We start from the raw sequence: 23518 nt of genomic DNA, 5'->3' as shown, positions 1-23518 counted from the left end.
TGTAATGTGCCTTGAATCATCCTGAAACCATCCCTCCCCCGCAATCCATGGAAAAATTGTTTTCCATGTAACTGGTCCCCGGTGCCAAAAAGGTTGGGGACTGCTGTTCTAGGGTATACATACAAAATGATGTCTAGCACCAGTTTCTAGGTACCCTATTATAAATGCTTATTTATCCAGTGATATGTTAACTTTATTCTTCAGTTCTTTGTATGCTTTTAAACAGTTTTTAAAATACCCTGGATAATTGACTTGCACATACTTTTTTTTGGAAATTAAAATAAATCGTGTCCTATTTCGCCCTAAGCCACATAGTCTCTTCAGGAATTCTTAATTTATTAGAATCATACTTGATTTGATTTCACATGTAGATGAGAAAAATGGAGAGCCAGAGAGGATGTTGAATGACTTGCTTAAAATTTCCTACCAAGTTTTCCTAATGGCTGGGGCCAGTATTCAGGGTATAACATTTGGTCGAGCCTAATAATTTACATCTCAGTGACATTCTTTGTGGGAAGATTTTTATTAACTAATTGAATTTCTTGTTATAGGTGTATTCTGATTTTGTGTTTCTTCTTAAGTTGGTTTTGGTAATTTGTGTCTTTCTAGGAATCTGAATATTTTGTCTAAATTGTATAATTCATTGGCATAAAGTTGTTTATAGTATTCTCTTGTAATTCTTTTAACTGTGTAGGGTTGGAAGTGATGTGTCCCTGCTCTTCATTTTGGCAACTCCTTTCTCCTTTTAGTTATGATCTTGTTGAAGAAGCAACTTCTGGCTTCGTGAATTTTTTTCTCCTCTGCTTTTCTGTTCTGTATTTCATTTATTTCCACACAGATCTTTATTGTTCTTTTTGATTGCTTTGGGTTTAGTTTGCTCTTTTTCTGGTTTCTTAAGGTAAAAGCTTAGCTTGTTGATTTGAGATCTTCTTTTGCAATATAGGTATTTAGTTAGGCTACAGATTTCTAAGTATTGTTTTAGCTATATCTAGTAGATTCTGATGTTTTGTATTTTCTGTTCAGTTCAAAATATTTCCTAATTTCCCTTGTGATTTATTTGACCCAAAGATTTAGAAGTGTGTAGATTAATTCTCAATTTCCCACATTTTATTTTATTGATTTCTAATTTAATTCCCTTGGAGTAACACATACTTCGTATAATTTCAGTTCTCTAAATTAATTGTTTTGTGGGGTAGCATGTGGTCTATCTTGAAAAATATTCCAGGTGGGCTTGAAAAGAATGTGTATTTTGCTGTTTTTAGATGGAGAGTTCTATAAATGTCAAGTTAGGTCAAGTTGGTTGATAGTGTTGTACAGTTCCATATCTTTGTAGTTTTCTGTCTACTTCTATCAGTTATTGGCAGTGTAGTCTTTAACTACTTTTACTGTATCTTTTTTTCTATTGTTAGCTTTTGTACTTATGTATTTTGAGATTCTGTTGGTAGGTGTGCACATGTTTGTATAATAATTGCTATATCTTCCTGATGGGACTTTATCATTTTGAAATATCCCTTTGTCCTTCTTAATTTTCTCTGCTCTGAAATCTGTTATCTCATAATAATATGTCCCAGCTTTCTTTTTTTTTTTTTTTTTTTTTTTTTGAGACAGAGTCTCACTCTGTTGCCCAGGCTAGAGTGAGTGCCGTGGCGTCAGCCTAGCTCACAGCAACCTCAAACTCCTGAGCTGAAGCGATCCTCCCGTCTCAGCCTCCCGAGTAGCTGGGACTACAGGCATGTGCCACCATGCCCGGCTAATTTTTTCTATATATATTTTTAGCTGTCCATATAATTTCTTTCTATTTTTAGTAGAGATGGGGTCTCGCTCTTGCTCAGGTTGGTCTCGAACTCCCGAGCTCAAACGATCCGCCCACCTCGGCCTCCCAGAGTGCTAGGATTACAGGCGTGAGCCACCGCGCCTGGCCCCAGCTTTCTTTTGATTGCTGTTTGCATGGTACATCTTTCTTCAGTCTTCTAAACCTATTTGTTTTTTTGAGACAGAGTCTCACTTTGTTGCCTGGGCTAGAGTGCCATGGTGTCAGGCTAGCTCACAGCAACCTCAAACTCCTGGGCTCAAGCTTTCTTTCTGCCTCAGCCTCCCGAGTAGCTGGGACTACAGGCATGTGCCACCATGCCCAGCTAATTTTTTCTATGTATTTTTTAGTTGTCCAGCTAATTTCTTTCTATTTTTAGTAGCAACGGGGAAGGGGGTGGGTCTCGCTCTTGCTCAGGCTGGTCTCAAACTCCTGACCTCTAGCGATCCTCCCGCCTTGGCCTCCCAGCGTGCTAGGATTACAGGCGTGAGCTACCGCACCTGGCCATGCATTTTTTTTTTTTTTTTTAAGTGATCTAGGGATTACAGCATGCACCTTAATTTATCACACTCTTCTTCAGATTAATGCTAATTAAATTCCTTTTGGTCTTACCTTTTTAGAAATCATTTACAGGAATAGAAATTGCCTCAAAGTAGCCTAAGTAAAAGGAGATACAGGTGTGTCTGATGGAAATAAGGTTTGGCACAACCATATAGGAGTGCTCCTGTTGTTAGGGTGTTATTCTTTGTGTGTCTGTATCTCTCTGTATGTCTTGGTCTGCCTCACATTACATTGTCTCTCATTTCCACTCTGCATATTTCTTCTGTTTTCCTTTCTGCTTACTTTCATTCTCTGCTTGCTTTGTACAAAACGGCCAGTAGCTTCTGAACCCACACAGCCAGTTACAGCTCTAGTGCCCATGCCCATATAACTGACTCAGTATGCCAGATGCACGTACTCAGGAGGGAGGGAGATTGTGCTTTGCCCATCCTGGTCAGATTAGATTTGGTAATTGCAACCACTACTTTCTCTGGGATCTGTAAATAGGACAAGTTTTCTAAAAACGGGATATGAGCCAAGACTGGCATCACTAGTACAGCTTTTGTATTGGGTTTGGTACTAAACCCCAAATGTTTTGGTAAGCTGGTATTTTCTTTTGCTGGGGAAAGTTTATTTAGAAAGCCACGTCTAAAACATTGCTCACATCAGAATTCAGCATTATATAGAAGATACAGTGTTATGTTTTAGTGATTTCATTTTGAAATATACATAAAACCAAAATGAAAACTATTTTGTGTACCTTACAAGTACGTTGGCTACTAGTAATTGAAACTTATTTCATGTAGTATATTTTGTAAAAGTTTTAATTCAGAGGTTGTAAAATGATTTGCAGATATGTTTTGTCTAGCCTTTGTGGTAGTAAACCTTTGAGTTAATTGTAAGCATTTCAAAGATGGGAAATTTTATATGGAAATATCAATTTCAGAAGACATGGCAAGAGTAGACCCCACATTTTACACTTGGCAACAGTTGATTAGAGCTAAGTTGCCTTCCCCAGCTAGATGGGGAAGGACACTGTCCAGTTTGCTTTGTACAAAATGGCCAGTAGCTTCTTTTTTTTTGGCCAGTAGCTTCTGAACCGTGTGTGTGTGTGTGTATGTGTGTGTACATATTCTGAACTCTGTATATATATTATTTTGTAATATATTTCTCATGTTCTGCAATAATCTTCTATACCAGGACCTCTTTATTCAGTCATGTTCTTTGCTTGTACATTCTAAGTATTTGAGTTTGCAGTCCCCACCCCCATTCTATTCTAAATGTATGTATTTGTCATTACTAAACAATTACTATTTGCTGGGAGCTATGCTTTATAAATGTTATTTAGTCTTCACAACTGTTGCTGCTGTGTTATGTGAAGAAAACTAGTTTTAGAAATTTAATCACATAGTATATGGCAAAGTTGGGGTTGATTTGAATTGCTAGATGTTCGTTGTTCAAAGTCTGGGCTCTTGCTGGGTGTGGTGGCTATAATCCCAGGACTTTAGGAGGCTGAGGCCGGAGGATTGCTTGAGCCCAGGAGTTTGAGACCAGCCTGAGCAACATAGTGAGACCCTTGTCTCTGCCAAAAGTAAAAACTTAGCCAGGCGTGGTGGAGAGTGCCTGCAGGCCCAGCCCTTCCCTCGGATGGCTTGAGCCCAGGAGTCGAGGCTGCACTGAGCTAAGATTGTGCCACTGCACTGCAGCCTGGGGCACAGGGCAAGACCCTGTCTCTTTTAAGAAACAAACAAAAAAGCAAAGTCTGAGCTCTTGAGTGCTGTTCTTCACTACCTCCCAATTCTGTTTTACTTTGTGGTTCATAGCTATTTTGGTGCTTTTAGTGCTTTGCCTTTCTCTATCATATTACTGCCATTATCATAATTATTACCTTATAAGCCTGAACAAATATAGTCTTTTCCTTACTGATCTCCTTGTCTCCAGTTTTCTTTCTCTAATATATACAGAGAAGTTTAAGGAAAATAAAGATCACCATAATTGCAAGAATACTACTGCTAACAGTTTTCTCCTAAAATGTGGGCCATTTTCTCTCTCTCTCTCTCTCTGTATGTGATTTTGTAATATATTTCTCATGTTTTGCAGTAACCTTCTGCACCAGGATTTAACACATTGCCACACTAGAAAAAAAATTTTTTTTACTTGGGGCCATAAAACTTTGAAAACAAAAGGATCTCTTTTAATTTATTGAAAAATTTTTTATTTTCTGTGTGTGAGTTATATGCAACTTGAAAAATAGTACACGGGGCTCCCAAGGTGAAGAGATATGCGCTCTATGAGGCCCTGGGCTCAAAACTAGCATGAGTTGAATACGACTCATATGGCAGTTAATGTGTTAAAAAATATATTTTCATAGAATTGTAATATTCTGCAAGCTGCTAAAGGTATACTGTAAGTAAAAGTGTTCCAAGGTCAAGAAAATTTGGAAAATGCTGAATTTATTCCATTTTTGAACTTTTAGATTTTTTTGTTTTACTATGATAAATGTGATCAGTATATTTGTACATAAGTTTTTGTGCAGTGTTTCCTAACTAAAGGTCCATGAGAACTGTGTCAAAGGATATGACCATTTAAAAAAGTTTTTTTATAAATACACAGAAACCTCTTATATGCATATATTTAGATAATTTCAAATTAAGATCATCCTTTATATATACTATTTTGTACCCATTTCTCATGTAAAATATGCATATGAACATTTCCATGTTGTAAATGTTTTTAATAATACATGAAGAATCTTATAACACCTGTGGTTGTATCTGTATCCCTTTTATGATATTTATATAATATATTTTTATTATATTTCATTTTGGTTGGCCAACCTTTTGAGTTCCTTCTTAACAAAAAGCTTCTGAGTAAGTAGGCACCTAAGAGCAGATAAGTGGCTCTTAATTCTAATGATGAGAGCTCTTCTTAGTGTTTGCTGTTTTAGGGGCCCCAACAAACAATACCCTTTTCTCCCATTCAAGTTGAACCACTTGAGAGAAAAAAGGGAATCAAGCAGATAGAGATCCAAGTAAATATCATCAGTCTTATCAGTGGGAAAAAGCTGGATGATTGCAGTGAACATTGGCTTTCTTGTAGTCTCTGTCCCCTAAATTTAGACTTGGAAACTGCCCGCTGAGGGAGAAATCGTGTCTGCAGTGCATGTCCTTTGGACTGTTGCCTCATTTGTTACTGTACTACCATTCATTTTTCTGATGAGCTCTTGCTTCTGGTTGGCATGCTATATGTCTGTCTCCATTTTAGACAGACAGCCTTACAAAGTCTGCCTGAAGGGTTGGCCATTTGTCTGAATCTGACCCTGGCGACTCCCATCAGCAAGAGATTGATTAGAGAGGAATCTGTTGTCAACTTAGCTGGTATTCCATTGGGAAAGTCTCTACCTATCTGGTAATTAAGAGCTGTTATTAAAACAGATAGTTGGTAAAAGGCAAGTAGAATTGTTTTAAATTAGCTTCCAGGGTCCTCTGATTCTCTATCTCTTGTGTTCCGTTCTTCCCAGTTTTGCTCAAGACCTGTGAGCTGCACATGGTATAAATTTTGATTTGTGCCTGTTTTAGATTTTCTAATATCCCAACTCACCAGTATAACTGCCACCATATTTGGACCTTAATGGCCTTTTCTATGCTTGGATGTTCTTCCCTGTTTCGGACCCATGAACCTAATGGGACTGTGGACTGTTTTTCTCTAAATTCTTTGGGGTAGTACATGGCCAGACCTCTCCCATCCTTATATTTTAGAACATAGGAACTAATTTCTAATCACAATCTTGAACTTTAAGGTCCTCAAAATAGTTCTCCTGTGATCTAACATTCTTTAGGACTGAGCTGAGCTGTGCTGTGATGTGCTGTTCTGTTCTGTTCTGTTCTTTTCTTTTCTTTCTTTTCTTTTTTTGAGACAGTCTCGCTTTGTTGCTCAGGCTAGAGTGAGTGCCGTGGCGTCAGCCTAGCTCACAACAACCTCAAACTCCTGGGCTTAAACGATCCTACTGCCTCAGCCTCCTGAGTAGCTGGGACCACAGGCATGCGCCACCATGCCCGGCTAATTTTTTCTATATATATATATATATATATATATATATATTTTAGTTGGCCAGATAATTTCTTTTTTTTTTTTTTTTTTTTTTTGAGACAGAGTCTCACTCTGTTGCCCAGGCTAGAGTGAGTGCCGTGGCGTTAGCCTAGCTCACAGCAACCTCAAACTCCTGAGCTCAAGCGATCCTCCTGTCTCAGCCTCCCGAGTAGCTGGGACTACAGGCATGCGCCACCATGCCCGGCTAATTTTTTGTATATATATTTTTAGCTGTCCATATAATTTCTTTCTATTTTTAGTAGAGGTGGGGTCTCGCTCTTGCTCAGGCTGGTCTCGAACTCCTGAGCTCAAACGATCCGCCCACCTCGGCCTCCCAGAGTGCTAGGATTACAGGCGTGAGCCACCGCGCCCGGCCTCTTTCTATTTTTAGTAGAGACGGAGTCTCGCACTTGCTCAGGCTGGTCTCGAACTCCTGAGCTCAAACAATCTGCCCGCCTTGGCCTCCCAGAGTGCTAGGATTACAGGCGTGAGCCACCGAGCCTGGCCCCTGAGTTGTTTTTTCTACAATGGAACCATGGTGTTGTAGTGCAGCTGCTGTGTCACCAGCCAGTTGTCTGGCCAGTGGTCCTCCCTTAGTGTGACCCTGAACTTTGAGCACTGATACCTTATCCTTGGACTAACTGAGGCATGGAGATATTTTCTTCATTGCTAGTGGAAGAATTTCAAATGCATTTGGGGTCAAAATGATTATTGATTTCCAAGCGCAAGAGCTAGGTACCATCCCTGAATACATAGTCAGAATTGGCTATAATAAGCATCTTTGATTCTTCTTTATTCTCTCACAATATGGTGCCAAATACAGCTATTTGTGCCTTTTGAACTGAATCATAAGCTGCTTGATATTGCCAGTTAGTTACTAATCTTCCCTGCATATTTTATCATTTTTAACATGGCTGATTTACTCTTCTTGATAGATGGGGTGTGATATTTTTGCTGGGACACAAACACACTCATGCCCTGAATATGTAACGTTCCTGCCTAGACAGCAGGTTCTTGTAATTGTTTCATAGAGTGTAGCAGTTTGTCTAAGGACAAAATCCTCTGGGTAGTGTGGTTGTTATTGACCTGCCCTTGTAAAATCTTCCTCACTGCAAAATCAGGCAGATTGGTGGCACAATTAGATCTGGATCTTGTCACCCAATCCTGTACGAAGTTTTAAGTACTCTCCAGTAACAGACAAGTTGGACCGTAATCCATCTCTCCACTGCTATGCACCTGTGAGGTCTATGCCACAGGTCTCTGCTCTCTTTAATGTGTTTAGGTTAGCTCAGTAGCTGTAATACCCATATATCCTTAAAGTGGTGCCTATTGAACAATGCATCGCAAATTCAGAGATAATAAGCTTTAAAAATGGATGTTTTGGAATTGAGAAATATATAGTGTTAAGGTTAGCACTAGATAGAAATGATAATGTTAAAGAGCTCCTCAGGACTTGGTAAGGCCAAATCTGTTGCTGCAGCTCTTGACTCTCGAAGTAGTTCTCCTGCCAGCTGGTGGTGTGTCTCACTGTATTGTGGCATGGATTCACTGCAGAACTTTGCTGGCCTAGGTCGTGACCAAATTCACTTGGCTCTCTCCCAATCTACTGCTTCTCCCCTAGGATGCTTAATTCCCAAATGTGGCATTGTCATCTGATCCAGTTATACCTTTTTTTCATTTTTATTCAAGCCAGGGATATAAAAGTATCTCTTTTCTCCTTCCTTCTCCCCTCCCACCCTTGGTTAATTCTTGGTTGTGCTTTTACCATGTAGATTTTAGCAGGAGGTTATCAACATACTGGACTGTTATGTTGGTTAGTCTGTCTTGGTTGGCTTCATTTATCTTTAGAATATTGCTGGTGACCCAGAAACTTTGGTACAGAACTGTCCATGCCCATTCATCTACTTTTCCATGTGAATTCAATTCTGTTAAAGCATAGGTCTTTCAGTGTTAATGTCCAAAGCCATTCACTAAATTCATGTAGATCTTTAAAGTCTGTTATTAAAGATTCCATTCTACTGATATTTCTGGATATGGCATTACTCCGGGAGCGGTTGAGATTGAGACATATTTAGTCCTCTGCTAGCAAATGTAAGCTTTAAGTACTGTTCAGCTGGAGGTTCCAGCTGCAGAGCTGTTCATATCCATTACTGCTTCATGAGGTATACTCTGCTATTCACAGTTTGTAGAGGTTCACCTCAGAATGCCATCTATATGTCCAGGCCAGTCAAAGCCAGATATCTGCAACTTTAATTTCATGTGGAATCCATTTGCAGGCTTCCTAGGGCTTTAATTTTCATGGATTCATAAGCCATGGATTTTACCTAACCCCTATAAATTATGGGTTTTATTAATCACTTTGCTAAGTCTCTGGTAATCTCAATTTGATCAGATCCCCTAACACTTCGTTTAAAATGATTCCATCACATCCAGTTGTTTCTTCTATCTCACATTCAAATTGGCCTCCTTAAACTGATATTTTTGTTTGTCCCGTTGTGCCTCCCTTAATATAAATTCTAATTTTCCCAAAGCTCACATTCTCGGGGGTGGTAGCTTCACGAGGCTAATTTAAGTCCCTGTATCAATAATGAAGTTCTGGGGACCCTCATGGTCAGTCATCTTGTGAAATACAAGCTGACCTCTTTGGCCTAGCAGAGTACCAGGACTGACCTTGGCAAAGTGCCAGATCCGAGAGTCCAGGCCTTTCCTAATCCTGGGCCCTCCATTCTTTAGAGATCCGATTGGCCTGCTCTCCCTCCTATCAAAATCATACATGACCTTGTTCAGAGCCTTACTTAGAACCAGTTATAGTAGCTTTTGCTTTCTCATGAGAGCTGAGTATCTTAAATTGAGAGCTGGCAACCCTGTTGGCAAGGTTTGTGGCTTTACAGTTTGGACAACCACAGTTACTTGCTCTCAGAGTGCCCTGACTTTATCTGGTGATGCCTGGTTGGCTGGTTATCCCCACATCCCCAGATGTCTGTCTTAGATTCTCTCGGGACCTATCTGATTTGTTACTCATATTCTTAGGCATACAGCCATCCTTTTTGTTCATGGGCCCATATGTGTGTTTTTCTAATATATAAAATTAACCTTATGTTTTTGTCCTGAATAGCAATTACTGAATCATGTTCTAATTTTCCTTAAGGCCAAGTTGGCTAGGTTCTTTTTCCTGAGCTGCTTAATTTGCCCACATGTGCTAAGAAACCACTGTAATGTAAGGTTGACTGAGTGTTCCCTGGAGTTTGCAATCTGAAAGAGCCTAATAAACACATAGTTTAGTGAAGTATGAATTATATTGTATTTCTAAACCCCTGAACTCTAATGTTACTTGTTTATCTGGATATAAGGGTAAGTGATGACAAGATGATAAGCCCCTGAAAATCCTAGATTAATAATATATACTAACTGTATTTTGTTATAGAAAGACAGGAAAGGTAAAAGGCACCAAAAATAATTTTGGCTAAAAATATTTCTGTTTTTGACTGAGTTCAAGGTAAATTAGCTATTTTGTTTTCTTTTTTTTTAATAGGGTTATACATCATTTTGGAATGACTGTATATCATCTGGATTACGTGGCTGTATGTTAATTGAATTAGCATTAAGAGGAAGGTTACAACTAGAGGCTTGTGGAATGAGACGTAAAAGTCTATTAACAAGAAAGGTAAGAGAAGTGCTGAATAGCATTCTTTTAAAAGAGTTTATACTGCTTAAATGAAGGTTTTCTGCTAATAGCTTTCAAAAATTAAAGTGGAAGTTGATTTTAAAGTTATCTTTATTGAATTGTGTTTCCATAGCCTTTTTTCATTCTTGGTTTCCTGATTGTTTGTACATATGATGAATAATGTAATTAATTACTGGGATCACTGGCTACTGCAACTTACTCTTCAGAAAAATTCCATGCTTCATTGGCTGCTTTTTTTTTTTTTTTTTGAGACAGAGTCTTGCTCTGTTGCCTGGGCCAGAGTGAGTGCCGTGGCATCAGCCTAGCTCACAGCAACCTCAAACTCCTGGGCTCAAGCAATCCTCCTGTCTCAGCCTCCCGAGTAGCTGGAACTACGTGCGCCACCATACCTGGCTAATTTTTTCTATATATATTTTTAGTTTGCCAGATAATTTCTTTCTATTTTTAGTAGAGACGGGTCTCACTCTTGCTCAGGCTGGTCTCGAACTCCTGACCTCAACCCATCCACCCTCCTCGGCCTCCCAGAGTGCTGGGATTACAGGCGTGAGCCACCACGCCCGGCCTCATTTGCTGCTTTTGAAAGCCATAATTTTGGAAGACTTGACATAAAAAACCTCAAAAGTGCTACTGTGCAAATTAACTACCCCATAGGTTGTTGATCTTTTCATCAGGGTGTGAATATTTTTCAGATCTGTCTTCTCCACTGTGAAGGGGTGTGTAGGGTTAGATGTTCCTTGGCTTCTGTAGTAAAATAGAGGTATTATTGGCTAGTTTTTAGAATTTTTAACTTTGACCTCAATCTTAAATAATCAAGACTGTTTCTCTTCTAGTCTCTCATTGTGTTTCTCAGGGGCATGGTGTTTCAAAACTAATTTTTACTTAGTAGAGTATCCTAATCCAAAAGTTTTAGGTAAGAACTGAATATTTTTTGATTTGATATGCTGTACAGAAGAAAGCCATTAGTGTATTCTAGAAAGTTATATGCAAAAAGTAAAGATGTTATTAGAAAATTTTCTGGATGGATTTTAAAATTAAATGTACTCTAGTCATTTAAAGTCAGGTCAAGTCAGCTGGCATATTAGTTAAAAAAAAAAACTACTATTTTAGATAATTATGAAATAGAATAGAATTTTTATTTCATATTGCTGTGCAACTGTAATGATTTATGGGGGAAAAAAACCTTAGGAAGCTGCCGTTATAGTTATCAATGAAATATATGCATAGGTTACTACAAATTACAGTAATTGTAAGTAATTTTGCGTTAATGTTACAGGACCCTGACCTGAAGTGAAAAGATTTTTATATTGGTTCTTTTTGTGGGAAGAAGAACCAATTTGGTATTGTCTGCGATATCAGTTAATTGTTTGTGCTTTCGTTCGCTTATTCATCATGTGTTTATTTAGTGCTTAAGTACACCATGCACTGTGCTGGGCCCTGAGGATACAGTCATGACCAAGAGGAGAGACATGTTCCCTGCCTATTTGTGCTTATTATTTTGCCTACTATTTTGAGTGATCTTAACTAGGTTGTTACGTCTTTTGGGAACATACTTCAGTATGATTTAATTTGCTAATTTAAAAATAATTATTGATCTTATTAAGTGACATACATATAGAAGTATAAAATCAAATTTTACTAACAAAAAATAGCAATCTTTTGCCCACCCTTCCTTATTCTTTAGTTCTGTTTCTGAGAGGCAACCATTTACAGTCCTTGTATTAGCTTCCTAGGGCTGCCTTAACAAATTACAACAAATTTAGTGGTTTAAAACAACAGAAATTTATTCTCTTACAGTCCTGGAGGCTAGGGGTCTGAAGTCAAGGTGTGTGCCATGCTCTAAGGGAGATTCTGTTCCTTGCCTCTTCCAACTTCTGGTCACTCCAGATGTTCCTTGCCTTCTGGCTACATCTGTTTCTGCTCTGTCTTCAGACTGCCTTTCCCTCCGTGTGTCTCTAATGCAGAAACACTTTGCACATTGCATTTAGGGTCCATCTGATTAATCCAAGACAAAGACCCTTTTCCCAAATGGAGTTCTGAGGGTTAGGATGTGGACACTTTGGGGGCCACCATTCAATTATGATTCTCTTATTTCTTTTGGCATTTTTGTCTGTGTTTTAAATGAGCTTATACTGCCATCTCTTGATACATCAGCTTGAAGCACTATTTACTTTCTGTTAGAATAGATTAATATTTGGCTTTCTTATGTCCTGCCTCCTCTGCCCCCTAATCTTTCTAATTGAGTTATATCATACAATTTTTAGCAAAATGGTAATGATTATTTACATTATTGTAACTGGATTGATAACTGTTTTCTGTGGAGTTATGTTGTATATTTTCCTTTCTAATATACTGTTTCCCTCCCTGAATCTATAATTCTTATTTTTTCCAGTTTTCTATGTAGGTATTCTTACCTTTTTCTTAAATGTTCCATCACAGAAAAAATATTATTAATTTTCAAATGTTTAGGTATATTAGATTCGACAGTCTGGGCTGCTTTATCTCTGGTTCTGTTGCATAGCTGTCCTGTCACATTGTATTCAACCCTGTGTTTTTTTTATCTTATATTTTCTTCTACCTTTTTGGGAGAAAACTGTTTTGAGACTCTGCATGCCTGAAAATACCTTTATTGTATCTCACTTTTATTTGACAGTGTGGCTGAAAAGAGAATGTTAAATTTAATTTATTTTTCCATAGAATTTTGAAGGCATTTCTTTTTTTTTTTTTTTTTTTTTTTTTGAGACAGAGTCTCACTCTGTTGCCCGGGCTAGAGTGAGTGCCGTGGCGTCAGCCTAGCTCACAGCAACCTCAAACTCCTGGGCTTAAGTGATCCTACTGCCTCAGCCTCCCGAGTAGCTAGGACTACAGGCATGCGCCACCATGCCCGGCTAATTTTTTGTATATATATTTTTAGCTGTCCATATAATTTCTTTCTATTTTTAGTAGAGACGGGGTCTCACTCTTGTTCAGGCTGGTCTTGAACTCCTGACCTCGAGCGATCCACCCGCCTCGGCCTCCCAGAGTGCTAGGATTACAGGCGTGAGCCACCGCGCCCGGCCGGCATTTCTTCATTGTCTTCTAACATACAGAATTGCTGTTAAAGTCTGGTGCCCTTCTTACTTTCATTCTTTGTGTGATACTTGATTTTTCCTCTCTGGAAGCATTTGGAATCTACTGTTATCCCTGGTGTTCTGAAATTGTATGATATGTCTTAATGTGGGTCATTTTAATTTCATTATGCTTGGGGTCTTTCAGTCTGGAAATGTGTATCTTTAGGTTTTGGAAATTTTTTGTATTTCTGGTGTCTTCTGCCCTCCATTTTTCTAGAACTCTGTAAGTTGGATGTGGATTTATTGGCTACTCTTACCTTCTTGGCTATTTTTAAAGAGTTGTTGTCTAACCTTCTGTTGAGTTTTTTATTATGGCTCCCATGTTTTTGATTTCCATGAGCCATTTCTTTTTTTTTTTTTTTTTTTTTTGAGACAGAGTCTCACTCTGTTGCCCGGGCTAGAGTGAGTGCCGTGGCGTCAGCCTAGCTCACAGCAACCTCAAACTCCTGAGCTCAAGGGATCCTCCTGTCTCAGCCTCCCAAGTAGCTGGGACTACAGGCATGCACCACCATGCCTGGCTAATTTTTTCTATATATATTTTTAGCTGTCCATATAATTTCTTTCTATTTTTTTTTTAGTAGAGATGGGGTCTTGCTCTTGCTCAGGCTGGTCTCGAACTCCTGAGCTCAAACGATCCGCCCACCTCGGCCTCCCAGAGTGCTAGGATTACAGGCGTGAGCCACCGCGCCCGGCCATGAGCCATTTCTTGATTTTTTTTTTTAATAGTGGTTTCTTGTTTTATGGATGTAATATTTTCTTTTAGATCTCTGAGAATATTACTGCTCTTTTGAAAATTTCCTTTATCTGCATTATCTGTTTTTCAGATATATTTTTCTTTCTTGGTCTCTTCTTTATTGGATGCTTTCCTTAAAAATGTTACCATCTTGATTATCTATATTTAGGAATGACCTCACCCCTCCCCCCCAAAAAAACCCACAAACAGACTAAGTAGAAATTATAGAGCATGTTTATTTGTGAACCACACTTATTACTGAATTTTTTTCCTTTTGAAGAAATGAAATACTTCATGAATTTGTGTGTCATCCCTGCACAGGGGCCATGCTAATCTTCTCTGTCATTTCAGTTTTTTATTACTATTGAAAAGGAGTTTAGAACTTATTTTATGAGTCATTGAAGAGTTTTAAGCAGAAGCAGTGGGATGTGTTGATAAAATTTGCCTTTTAGAAAAATCATTGAGGAGAATGGCTTGAAAAGGGCTAAACCTAGTTCAGGGAAATTAGGAGACTTAAATTAATCCAAGTGAAAGACAACCAGATTAGGTAGATAGTCTATAGTTATGCCTCAGTGTCCTCAGGGGATTGGTTCTGGGACACCTCTTGACTGTAATAATTTATAGATGCTCAAGTTCCTTATATAAAATGGTATAGTATTTGCATATAACCTATGTACATTCTCCTGTATACTTTAAATCATAATACCTAATATAGTGTTAATGCTATGTAAATAGTTGTTATACTGTATTTTTAAATGTGCATTATTTTTTATTGTTTTGTTCTTTTTTAGTTCAATCATTTTTCTCTGCAACTATTGTTATTTTTATTTTTTTCCTCCCTAATATTTTTGATCCATGGTTGATTAAATCCACAGATATGGAAGGCTGACTGTGAAGGCAAGGATGATGGAGAAAAGTGATACATGTGAGAGATTTAGAGGACAGAATTTTATGAGAAAAAAGATGATCCACTTATACTCAGCTTATTGTGACCCTGACATACGACCTTTTGCAAAGGGTTGTGCATGAGATGTGTATCGAGGCCAGATTGCAGTGGATGTAAGGAGTGGGTGGGAAGAAGTACTGGCATGGCCACAATGTAGACACATTACTTTTTCTCCTGAGGTCCTTCCTTTTTTTCTTGCTCTTTCAGCCTTTACTGAAAGCGTGATCTAGAATAGTCCTGTCCAATGGAAGTTTCTTCAGTGATAAAAATGTTCTGTATGTGTACTGTTTAGTATGGTAGCCACGTGTGTCTGTGAGCCAGACAGTTAAGCACTTGAAATGTGGCTGGTACAAAGTGAGACATACTGTAAATGAAAAATACGCATTGGATTTTTGAAGACTTAGAATTGAGGAAAAAAAAGAATATTAAGTACCTCAATTTTAAAATATTTGTTACATGTTAATATTTTAGCTGTATTTGGTTTAATCCACTATATTAAATTTTCTTTTCCTTTTTAACTACTAGAAAATTTATGAATAGATTCGTGGCTTGTATTGTGGTTCTTATAATATTTCTATTGAGTCATAATGTCTCAGAGATAGGTATTATATATATATATATATATATCTTTTTACTTTTTTTTCAACAGGGACTACAGTCTTTTATTTATGTATAAAATTAACAGAAAATGGGAACCCAAACAATGAAAAAGTGTCACAAGCACAATATTTTTCTTTACACTTAGGAAATGAATATAGTTTAAAGACTATAAAAACCAGCATGGCTGAGGTTGAGGTTTAAAGCCTTCTGTACAAATTATTTGATGTCCCTAAGCCACAGCCTCCTTGTTAATGTAGGATAATAATCATCATTATAAAATTATTATAATAATGAAAAGAGATAAAATACATGTATAGCTTGTGACCCACTATAAAAAACCAGCTCACTGTATTCATGTAAAAATACATATAAAAATGTATTCATGTAAAAATATATATCTGTAGACATAGACACTGAGGATGTTTGTTATGTACTTGGTGCTAAGATCAGTGTAAACAGTTAAAGTCAATGCAGCATACTTAGCTTTTGACAGAGACATTATTTCATACTTCATTCCCAGTGGATCAAATGATCATTACATTCACTGTAACATGAAGTTGAAAAACATTTTTATCAGCTTCAGCTGAAAGATGCTCAAAGTGCACAATGTATGCACAGTATTATTATTTTGCTATTCTTTTTTTTTATTTCAGCATATTATGGGGGTACAAATGTTTAGGTTACATATATTGCCTTTGCCCCACTTGAGTCAGAGCTTCAAGCATGTCCATCCCCCAGACGGTGCGCACCCTACCCATTAGATGTGAATATACGCATCCCCTCTTCCCCCCTCCCATCTGCCCGACACCTGATGAATGTTAGTACTATATGTGCACATAAGTGTTGATCAGTTAATACCAATTTGATGGTGAGTACATGTGGTGCTTGTTTTTCCATTCTTGTGACACTTCACTTTGTAGAATGGGCTCCAGCTCTATCCAGGATAATATAAGAGGTACTATATCACCATTGTTTTTTGTGGCTGAGTAGAACTCCATGGTATACATATACCACATTTTATTAATCTACTTATGTATTGATGGGCACTTGGGTTATTTCCACATCTTTGCAATTGTGCATTGTGTTGCAATAAACATTCTAGTGCAGATATCTTTTTAATAGAATGTCTTTTTTTCCTTTGGGCAGATGCCCAGTAATGGGATTGCTGGATCAAATGGTAGTTTTACTTATAGCTCTTTGAGGTATCACCATATTACTTGCCACAGAAGTTATATTAGTTTGCAGTCCTTTGTCTTTTCACCTTTTATAAGATTGAGCAGAAAGGTAAAGGACACTTTGAGGACAAATTTAAGAGAGGACTGTCGCATTTTAAAAGTATTGGTAAATTTTATAACATTTAAATAGTTATGTAACAGATTGAATTTTGATATTAGAGAATTTCAACTAGAAATTTGTTGCTTAGCCAACAACATGAGTGAAGGCTATAGCAATCCAATGCTTGGCTAAAGTAGTATAGCATTTTTCTCTCCCTGCCTCTGGATTTTTCTACACTTTTTTTTTTTTTTTTTTTGAGACAGAGTGTCGCTTTGTTGCCCTGGCTAGAGTGAGTGCCGTGGCGTCAGCGTAGCTCACAGCAACCTCAAACTCCTGGGCTTAAGCAATCCTACTGCCTCAGCCTCCCAAGTAGCTGGGACTACAGGCATGCGCCACCATGCCCGGCTAATTTTTCGTGTATATATATTTTAGTTGTCCATATAATTTCTTTCTATTTTTAGTAGAGACGGGGTCTCGCTCTTGCTCAGGCTGGTCTCGAACTCCTGACCTTGAGCGATCCACCTGCCTCGGCCTCCCAGAGTGCTAGGATTACAGGCGTGAGCCACCGCGCCCGGCCCGATTTTTCTACACTTAATATGGATTCTATATCCCAATATAGTTTTGAACAAAGTTTATGGTATTTGAAAATTTATGTAATCAGACCTATTGGTATTTAAGGTTTCTGCTAGTGGTGGCAGTTTTTAAAAAATGTTTCTTACTCTTAAAATTGTATTTTCTATTTAAATCTTTATCTTTTATTGTGGCATAAGCTTAGAAGAGCCCAGTCTTAACCTAATTTTTGCTCCCAATTTGTTAGCCAGTTGTTTTAATGACATTGAAAAATTTGTTTCTCCACGGCTGTAAAATGCTACCTGTAATAATATACAGATTGAGTATCTGTGTTAGTCTGTTTGCATTGCTATAAAGGAATACCTGAAACTGTGTAATTTATAAAGAAAGGAGATTTATTTGGCTCATAGTTCCGCAGGCTGTACGAGAAGCATGGCACCAGCATCTGCTTCTGATGAAGGCCACTGAAAGCTTTTACTCCTAGAGGATGGTGAAAGGAGGAGCAGACATGTCACATTGTGAGAGAGGGAGGGAGTGAGAGAGAGAGAGGAGGAGGGGCCAAGCTCTTTTAAGCAGTCATCTCTCCTATGAACCAGCAGAGCAAGAACTCATTCATTACCGTGGGTGGGGCACTAAGCCTTCCCCATGACCCAAACACTTCCCACCAAGCCCCACTTCCAACATTGGGGATCAGATTTCAACATGAGATTTGGAGGGAAGAAAACATCCGAACCATATCAGTATCCCTTATCTGAAATGCTTGCAAACAGAAATATTGAATATTTGAGAATTTTTTGGATTTTGGAATATTTGTGTTACACTTGCTTTGAGTGTCCCTAATCCCGAAATCCAGAATCCAAAATGCTCCAGTGAATGTCATGTTGGTGCTCAAAAAGTTTCAGATTTTGGAGTATTTCAGATGTTTAGATGAGGGATACTCAGCCTGTACTAAATTCTTAAATATAATTGAGTCTCTTTCTGGAACTAATAATGATGTTTAAAAAATGAATTTGGGATCAGACAGCCCCAAGGTTCAGTAATGAAAGGAATTACAGTGACTATAAATTGTCCTAGCATTTTGCTTTACTGATTGTTGCAGGAGAGCTTTATTTTAATTCAAGCTAATGTGGTTAGATTTAATATTGAATTTCCTTAATAGAGAAATAGTTTAAAATCTGAACAAAGTGTATGAACACTTAGGCCTTTAAGCATAACAAATTATTTACATAATTGTTTGTTTTTCATTTAATGAAACCAGGTCAGAAAGAGGCATCAGTGGATCATTTCATTCTCATTGCTTACATTTCAGGTAATCTGTAAGTCAGATGCTCCAACAGGAGATGTTCTTCTTGATGAAGCTCTAAAGCATGTTAAGGAGACGCAGCCTCCAGAAACGGTCCAGAACTGGATTGAATTACTTAGCGGTAAGCTGCTGTGTATATAAACCAAAACCTGAATTCTGTTTAAAAGATTGTGTAAAAAGTTTAAAATCCTTTTGAAAGGAACCTAAATAAAATAGCCAGAAGCTTGTTTGTTTATTTAGGCAAACTTGAAAGGGGTCAGTCACTGAGTGGGGAAAAGCATGGTTTTTATAAAATTTCATCCTGTTTATCAAGACTTAGCAGTTATCGAATGAGATGTAATATTCTTCCTTAGAGCTCCTATCTTTCTTTATCAAAATTACCACCTGCTACCTTATTCTGGATGGTCATAAGCAACCCCAAAACCACAGTTGCTTAAAACAGCAGTTTATTTCTCATTCAGGCTGTCAGTCAGTCAAAGGCCATTTCATTCTCCCTCTGGTAGCCAGGCAGTGGAAGCCACTACTGTCTGGAGCAGTATCAGTCACTATGGCGAAAGGAGGAAGAGTGTAGCAACTCTGGCTCTTAAGTTTCTGCTCAGAAATGACATGTGGTTCATGTTTCCTTGATCAGAACAAATCACATGGCTTCTCTTAACTTGAAGGAGACAGGGAAGTGGAACCTTAGGGAGGAGAACCTGAAAAATTTGACAGCATAAATGACTATGACATTTATATTAAAGTTATTTGTATATTTGTCTAATTTCCTAGTTGGGAAGCTCCTTGAGCATGAGACCTAAGTTATCTTGTTATTCCTCTCTGCTGTTACCTAAAACATAGCTGCTGCCTATTCTTGTTGTCATTTCATCTCATCTTCAAACATATATCACTATTTAGAGTAACTTTTAAAAACAATTGGACATTTTCAGAGATTGGTAATTAACATGGTCAGTTTTCTAACTTATAAATAAGCAGAGTTTTTAAAAACAATAGTCCTTTTAGGATGTTCTTTCAGTAAGATATTTTGTTTTCATATTTGTTTTATTTAAAAATTACATACACTCTATTCTTACCTACTAGGACAGTAACAAGGACTTTACACTTAGGGTAAGGGTCATTCTTCCTTCTTAGTAATAGAGAACATTAAACTTAATTTTGAATTTTTTGACAGCCTTCTTAGAGATTTGATGTTTGTTTTTATCTCATTGAGTAAGAAAAACTTTAACTCCACTCCTCTTTCCCCCTTTGTGCTTGTGATACTGGACTTGTCTTCAGTTGCAATTTCTGTTGCAAGAATCTTTTAAAATTACTTTGCTCATTTTATGAGGGTTTCTTTGGTTAGCACTAAATAATGATAGTCTACAAATCCACTCAGCACATATTGATACAATATGTCACAACACCTATCACACTGTCAGTACTCTCTGGATTAGCCCTCCGTGTATGCCTGTCAGTGACATGCAACATCTGACAGACTCAGGGCATTAATGTTAACTCCATGTTAAATATTAACAAATAACAATTTTTTAAGATAGAAGTACCAATAACTTCTTTTCCTCTTTCCCCTCCCCTCCTCTCCCGTCCCCTCCCTTCCACTTCCCTCCTCTCTTCTCCTCTCCAACAGCCACAGAAGCTGTGAGCTAATATAATAATTTTAACTGTCCTCTGATGGGTCATTTTGTACATTCTCTAGAGATCACTGGCCTAAGCAATCTTCGGGTCATTCTCATGTTGTGTTGCCAATGTTGGCCTGTTATTGCTTCTGGTGGTACAGATTAGAATTTGTAATTTAGTTTCCAACTGGCCAAAGGAAGGGTTTCTTGAAGATGTGTTACAGTGCTAAACATTCTTTTTAGGGAAGGTAGTGAGTTGTGCCTTAATTTTCCTGTTACTGATACCCACTTTGGTGCCACTTAGCACTATGGTGATGTTTTCAGACTCTCTGCTCATAAACAGTTTCTTTTTCTTACATAATGTGTGCTAATGGCACATTGGGCTTTAGTTTAATAATATATCTTAGACCACCAAATTTCCTTCGATAGTTTATATACATACCATAAATTAGAGTGGCACACAGAGGATTGAATCTCAACATTTGAGATGACTATATACTTCTTAAATTTACCTGTTAAGTGACATTTTATGAATGAAGCTTAGCAATATAAATGCTAACTGAACTTGGTTCTCAATTTGGGCTTTATTGCACTATTCCCACCTGACTGAGCAGTGAAAAGATGAGAAGTCTAAAAACTTTTTTTTCAAGTGTTTAAATGCAGTTAGGATTTTGTAAAACAGAGTGTCCATTTGAATTGGGAATTTGGGTACAATGTGAAGCTGATACTTAAGTTATTTTTTTCTTGAAGAGACAGGGTCACACTCTTGTTACCCAGGCTGGAGTGTGGTGGCATGATCATAGTTCACTGTAACCCCAAACTTCTGGGCTCAAATGATCCTCCCACCTCAGCCTCCCAAGTAGCTGGGACTACAGGCATGCCACCACACCTTGCTAATTAAAAAAATTTTTTTTGTAGAGATGGGGTTTTGCTGTGTTGCCCAAGCTGGAAGTTTAAAGAAACACACACACACACACACACACACACACACACACACTATCCTGTGAGTTTTAAGTTGGCTACTGATGCCAGAACATTGCCTGTAGCACTTCAGTTGCTTGCTCTTGACATGCATTAGGAATGCCACCATTTCAGAATAAAACAAGGGGATCCAGAGTGGGAGAAGGAGGAAAAAAAGCACATTTCTTTCAAGTTAAGAAAATATCTGCTTCCCATCTAATGAAAGTATCAAGATATCAGCTTGCTGATAATAAAAGGTTTTTTTGTTGTAGTAAAATAAATATAACATTTACCATTTTAACCATTTTAAAGCATACAGTTCTGTGGCTAGCTTGCTGATGTTTAAATCTTTTAAAAATTTTAGTTGCTTCAAGATAGATAGTATGTGGTATCAAATACCAGTTATTGCACCAGTACTGACATAGGCGCTGTGAAACTTAAAAAAGAGGTGCTTTCAGATTGAAAGAATCTTAAAATCCATTGGGGGAACAATTGTATCAGTCTAATAATTTGATAACAGATGAGAGTTTAACAGTATGGTTCTCTGAGAGTTCAGTAGTTCAGAGGAAAGAGAAATTTTGGGGAACTTTGGTAGTTGGAAGAGAAAGTAGAACTTGGATTAGGCCTTTAAAGGGTAAGAATGAGACACAAAGAAGGAAGTGTACCTGTTCAGAGGAAGTTGAGGTAGTGGTAAAGTTGGTGAATCTCCTCATACAGCTAAATCTGTGCTTGCTACCTGGTGTTCAAAACTATACTTTATCATTGAGGGAAACATGCATAGGTAGAAAGATTATATGTAAAAGAGAATGATTAACACAGGTCAGTCTGGTGGTTACCTCTGAGGCAGAAGCAGCCGACAGGAGGCATCTAATACAGAAATAAATAATGCTATTAAACTAAATAATGTTTTAATAACCTAGGGTGGGGGATGCCTAGGGGTTCATTTTATTATTTATACCCTACATATATACATATTAAAATTGTTGATAAATTTTAAACATTATTTATTAATTTAAAAATTAGTAAATATATATTTGAGGCAAGACTTTAAAAAGTTTAAAGACTACTGTTATTTAAAAATAAATAGTTTCTGGCTTTCTGAAATTTTAAGACACGGTTGATCAGTTTGGTCATAGGGTGTTGCTAGACTGCTAGATTTATGAACAAAGCTGCTTTTAGTTTTGTACCACGATGTCAAGGAAGATAGAAGTTCCTGGCAGTGAAATTATTTAGGTGCCTGTCAGTATGTCATTCTCCGCTGAAGTGATTATTAGGCAGTGGACAGACATACCCCTGAAGTACTTTTCCTCCCCATGTATATTTCTCACAATTTCCTTTATTAAAAAAGTCAACTATAAATAAATTCTATACATTTTCAACTTTGTGTAACTTATCAAGTCTTTTCAAATATAGATGAATAATTTAGGGACTGGTGACTAAAAGCACGGATCACGGTAACACCTTTACCCTGGGCATTCCAGCACTATTCATTCATCAAGCATTTATTACAGGGTCTTTAAAAGGTGTTCAATATTTTTAAACCTTTATTGTATCTTCTCTTTGGTAATCCATCTACTCTCCTCCCATCCCAACTTAATAGTGGTGTCTTACTTATGCTAAACTCAGGGATGACTTTATTCTTTGGACTTAGCTTAATTTTTAGTTCTTTTAAAATGCAGAAATTTCAGGATACAAAGATACTTTGACCAATCAGTTATTACATTGTATTCTTTTTTTCAGTACTACAAATAGTATTAAACAACATTTGGGATATTTCCTACACTATTTTAGCCCTCTGCTCGTGAGATTTCTTAATTTTTTTCAAATATTTGAGGGGATCTGAATAACCCACTGTTTGTTGGAATGAGTACACAGTTTATCCTCTTGCAGGGAATTGCTACAGAAGATGATGCTGGTTGGGTCCCTCTTTAGTCATAAATGGAACACGTTATTTAAAGATGGGTCTGTTTGGGCACTTCTCATTTTTAGTAGCACCATTAAAAATAAGTTAGCTTACTTTGGACATAAAAAATTTTTTCACAGGAATTTTGTATAATGTTTCATTGGTTGTAATATGTAAGATTTAACTAAGGATAAAGTGAGGATAGACCTTAGTAAGAGAGTATGATGTTCAATACAAGATAGTAGTCATAAACTATTAGTCCCACTTATTTCCCATGAGAAAGAAAAAAAATACTATAGAGCAGCATTAGAAGAATTTTTAGATTTTTTAGGTCTGCAAAGAGAAATTTAACTATGCTTCTCAGAATAATCCATTTCCTGACCCCGC

The 23518-nt window shown here is 37.5% G+C and overlaps 1 protein-coding gene and 1 pseudogene across 1 annotated transcript in view; one reads left to right on the top strand and one right to left on the bottom strand.

The window, feature by feature from the left end:
• The window catches only part of GOLPH3 (golgi phosphoprotein 3), a 51594-nt gene that overhangs the window by 21385 nt on the left and 6691 nt on the right, over positions 1 to 23518 (top strand). The window contains exons 2-3 of the mRNA XM_069491944.1: positions 9972 to 10103; positions 18665 to 18779. Of these exons, the coding sequence (XP_069348045.1) occupies positions 9972 to 10103; positions 18665 to 18779 (247 nt within the window). The remainder of the gene's footprint in view (positions 1 to 9971; positions 10104 to 18664; positions 18780 to 23518) is intronic.
• On the bottom strand, positions 14241 to 14338 carry LOC138398496 (U6 spliceosomal RNA; annotated as a pseudogene).

The sequence above is a fragment of the Eulemur rufifrons genome, chromosome 17, assembly GCF_041146395.1.
Source record: "Eulemur rufifrons isolate Redbay chromosome 17, OSU_ERuf_1, whole genome shotgun sequence".
NCBI lineage: Eukaryota > Metazoa > Chordata > Mammalia > Primates > Lemuridae > Eulemur > Eulemur rufifrons.
This window is presented reverse-complemented; position numbering and strand designations above follow the sequence as displayed.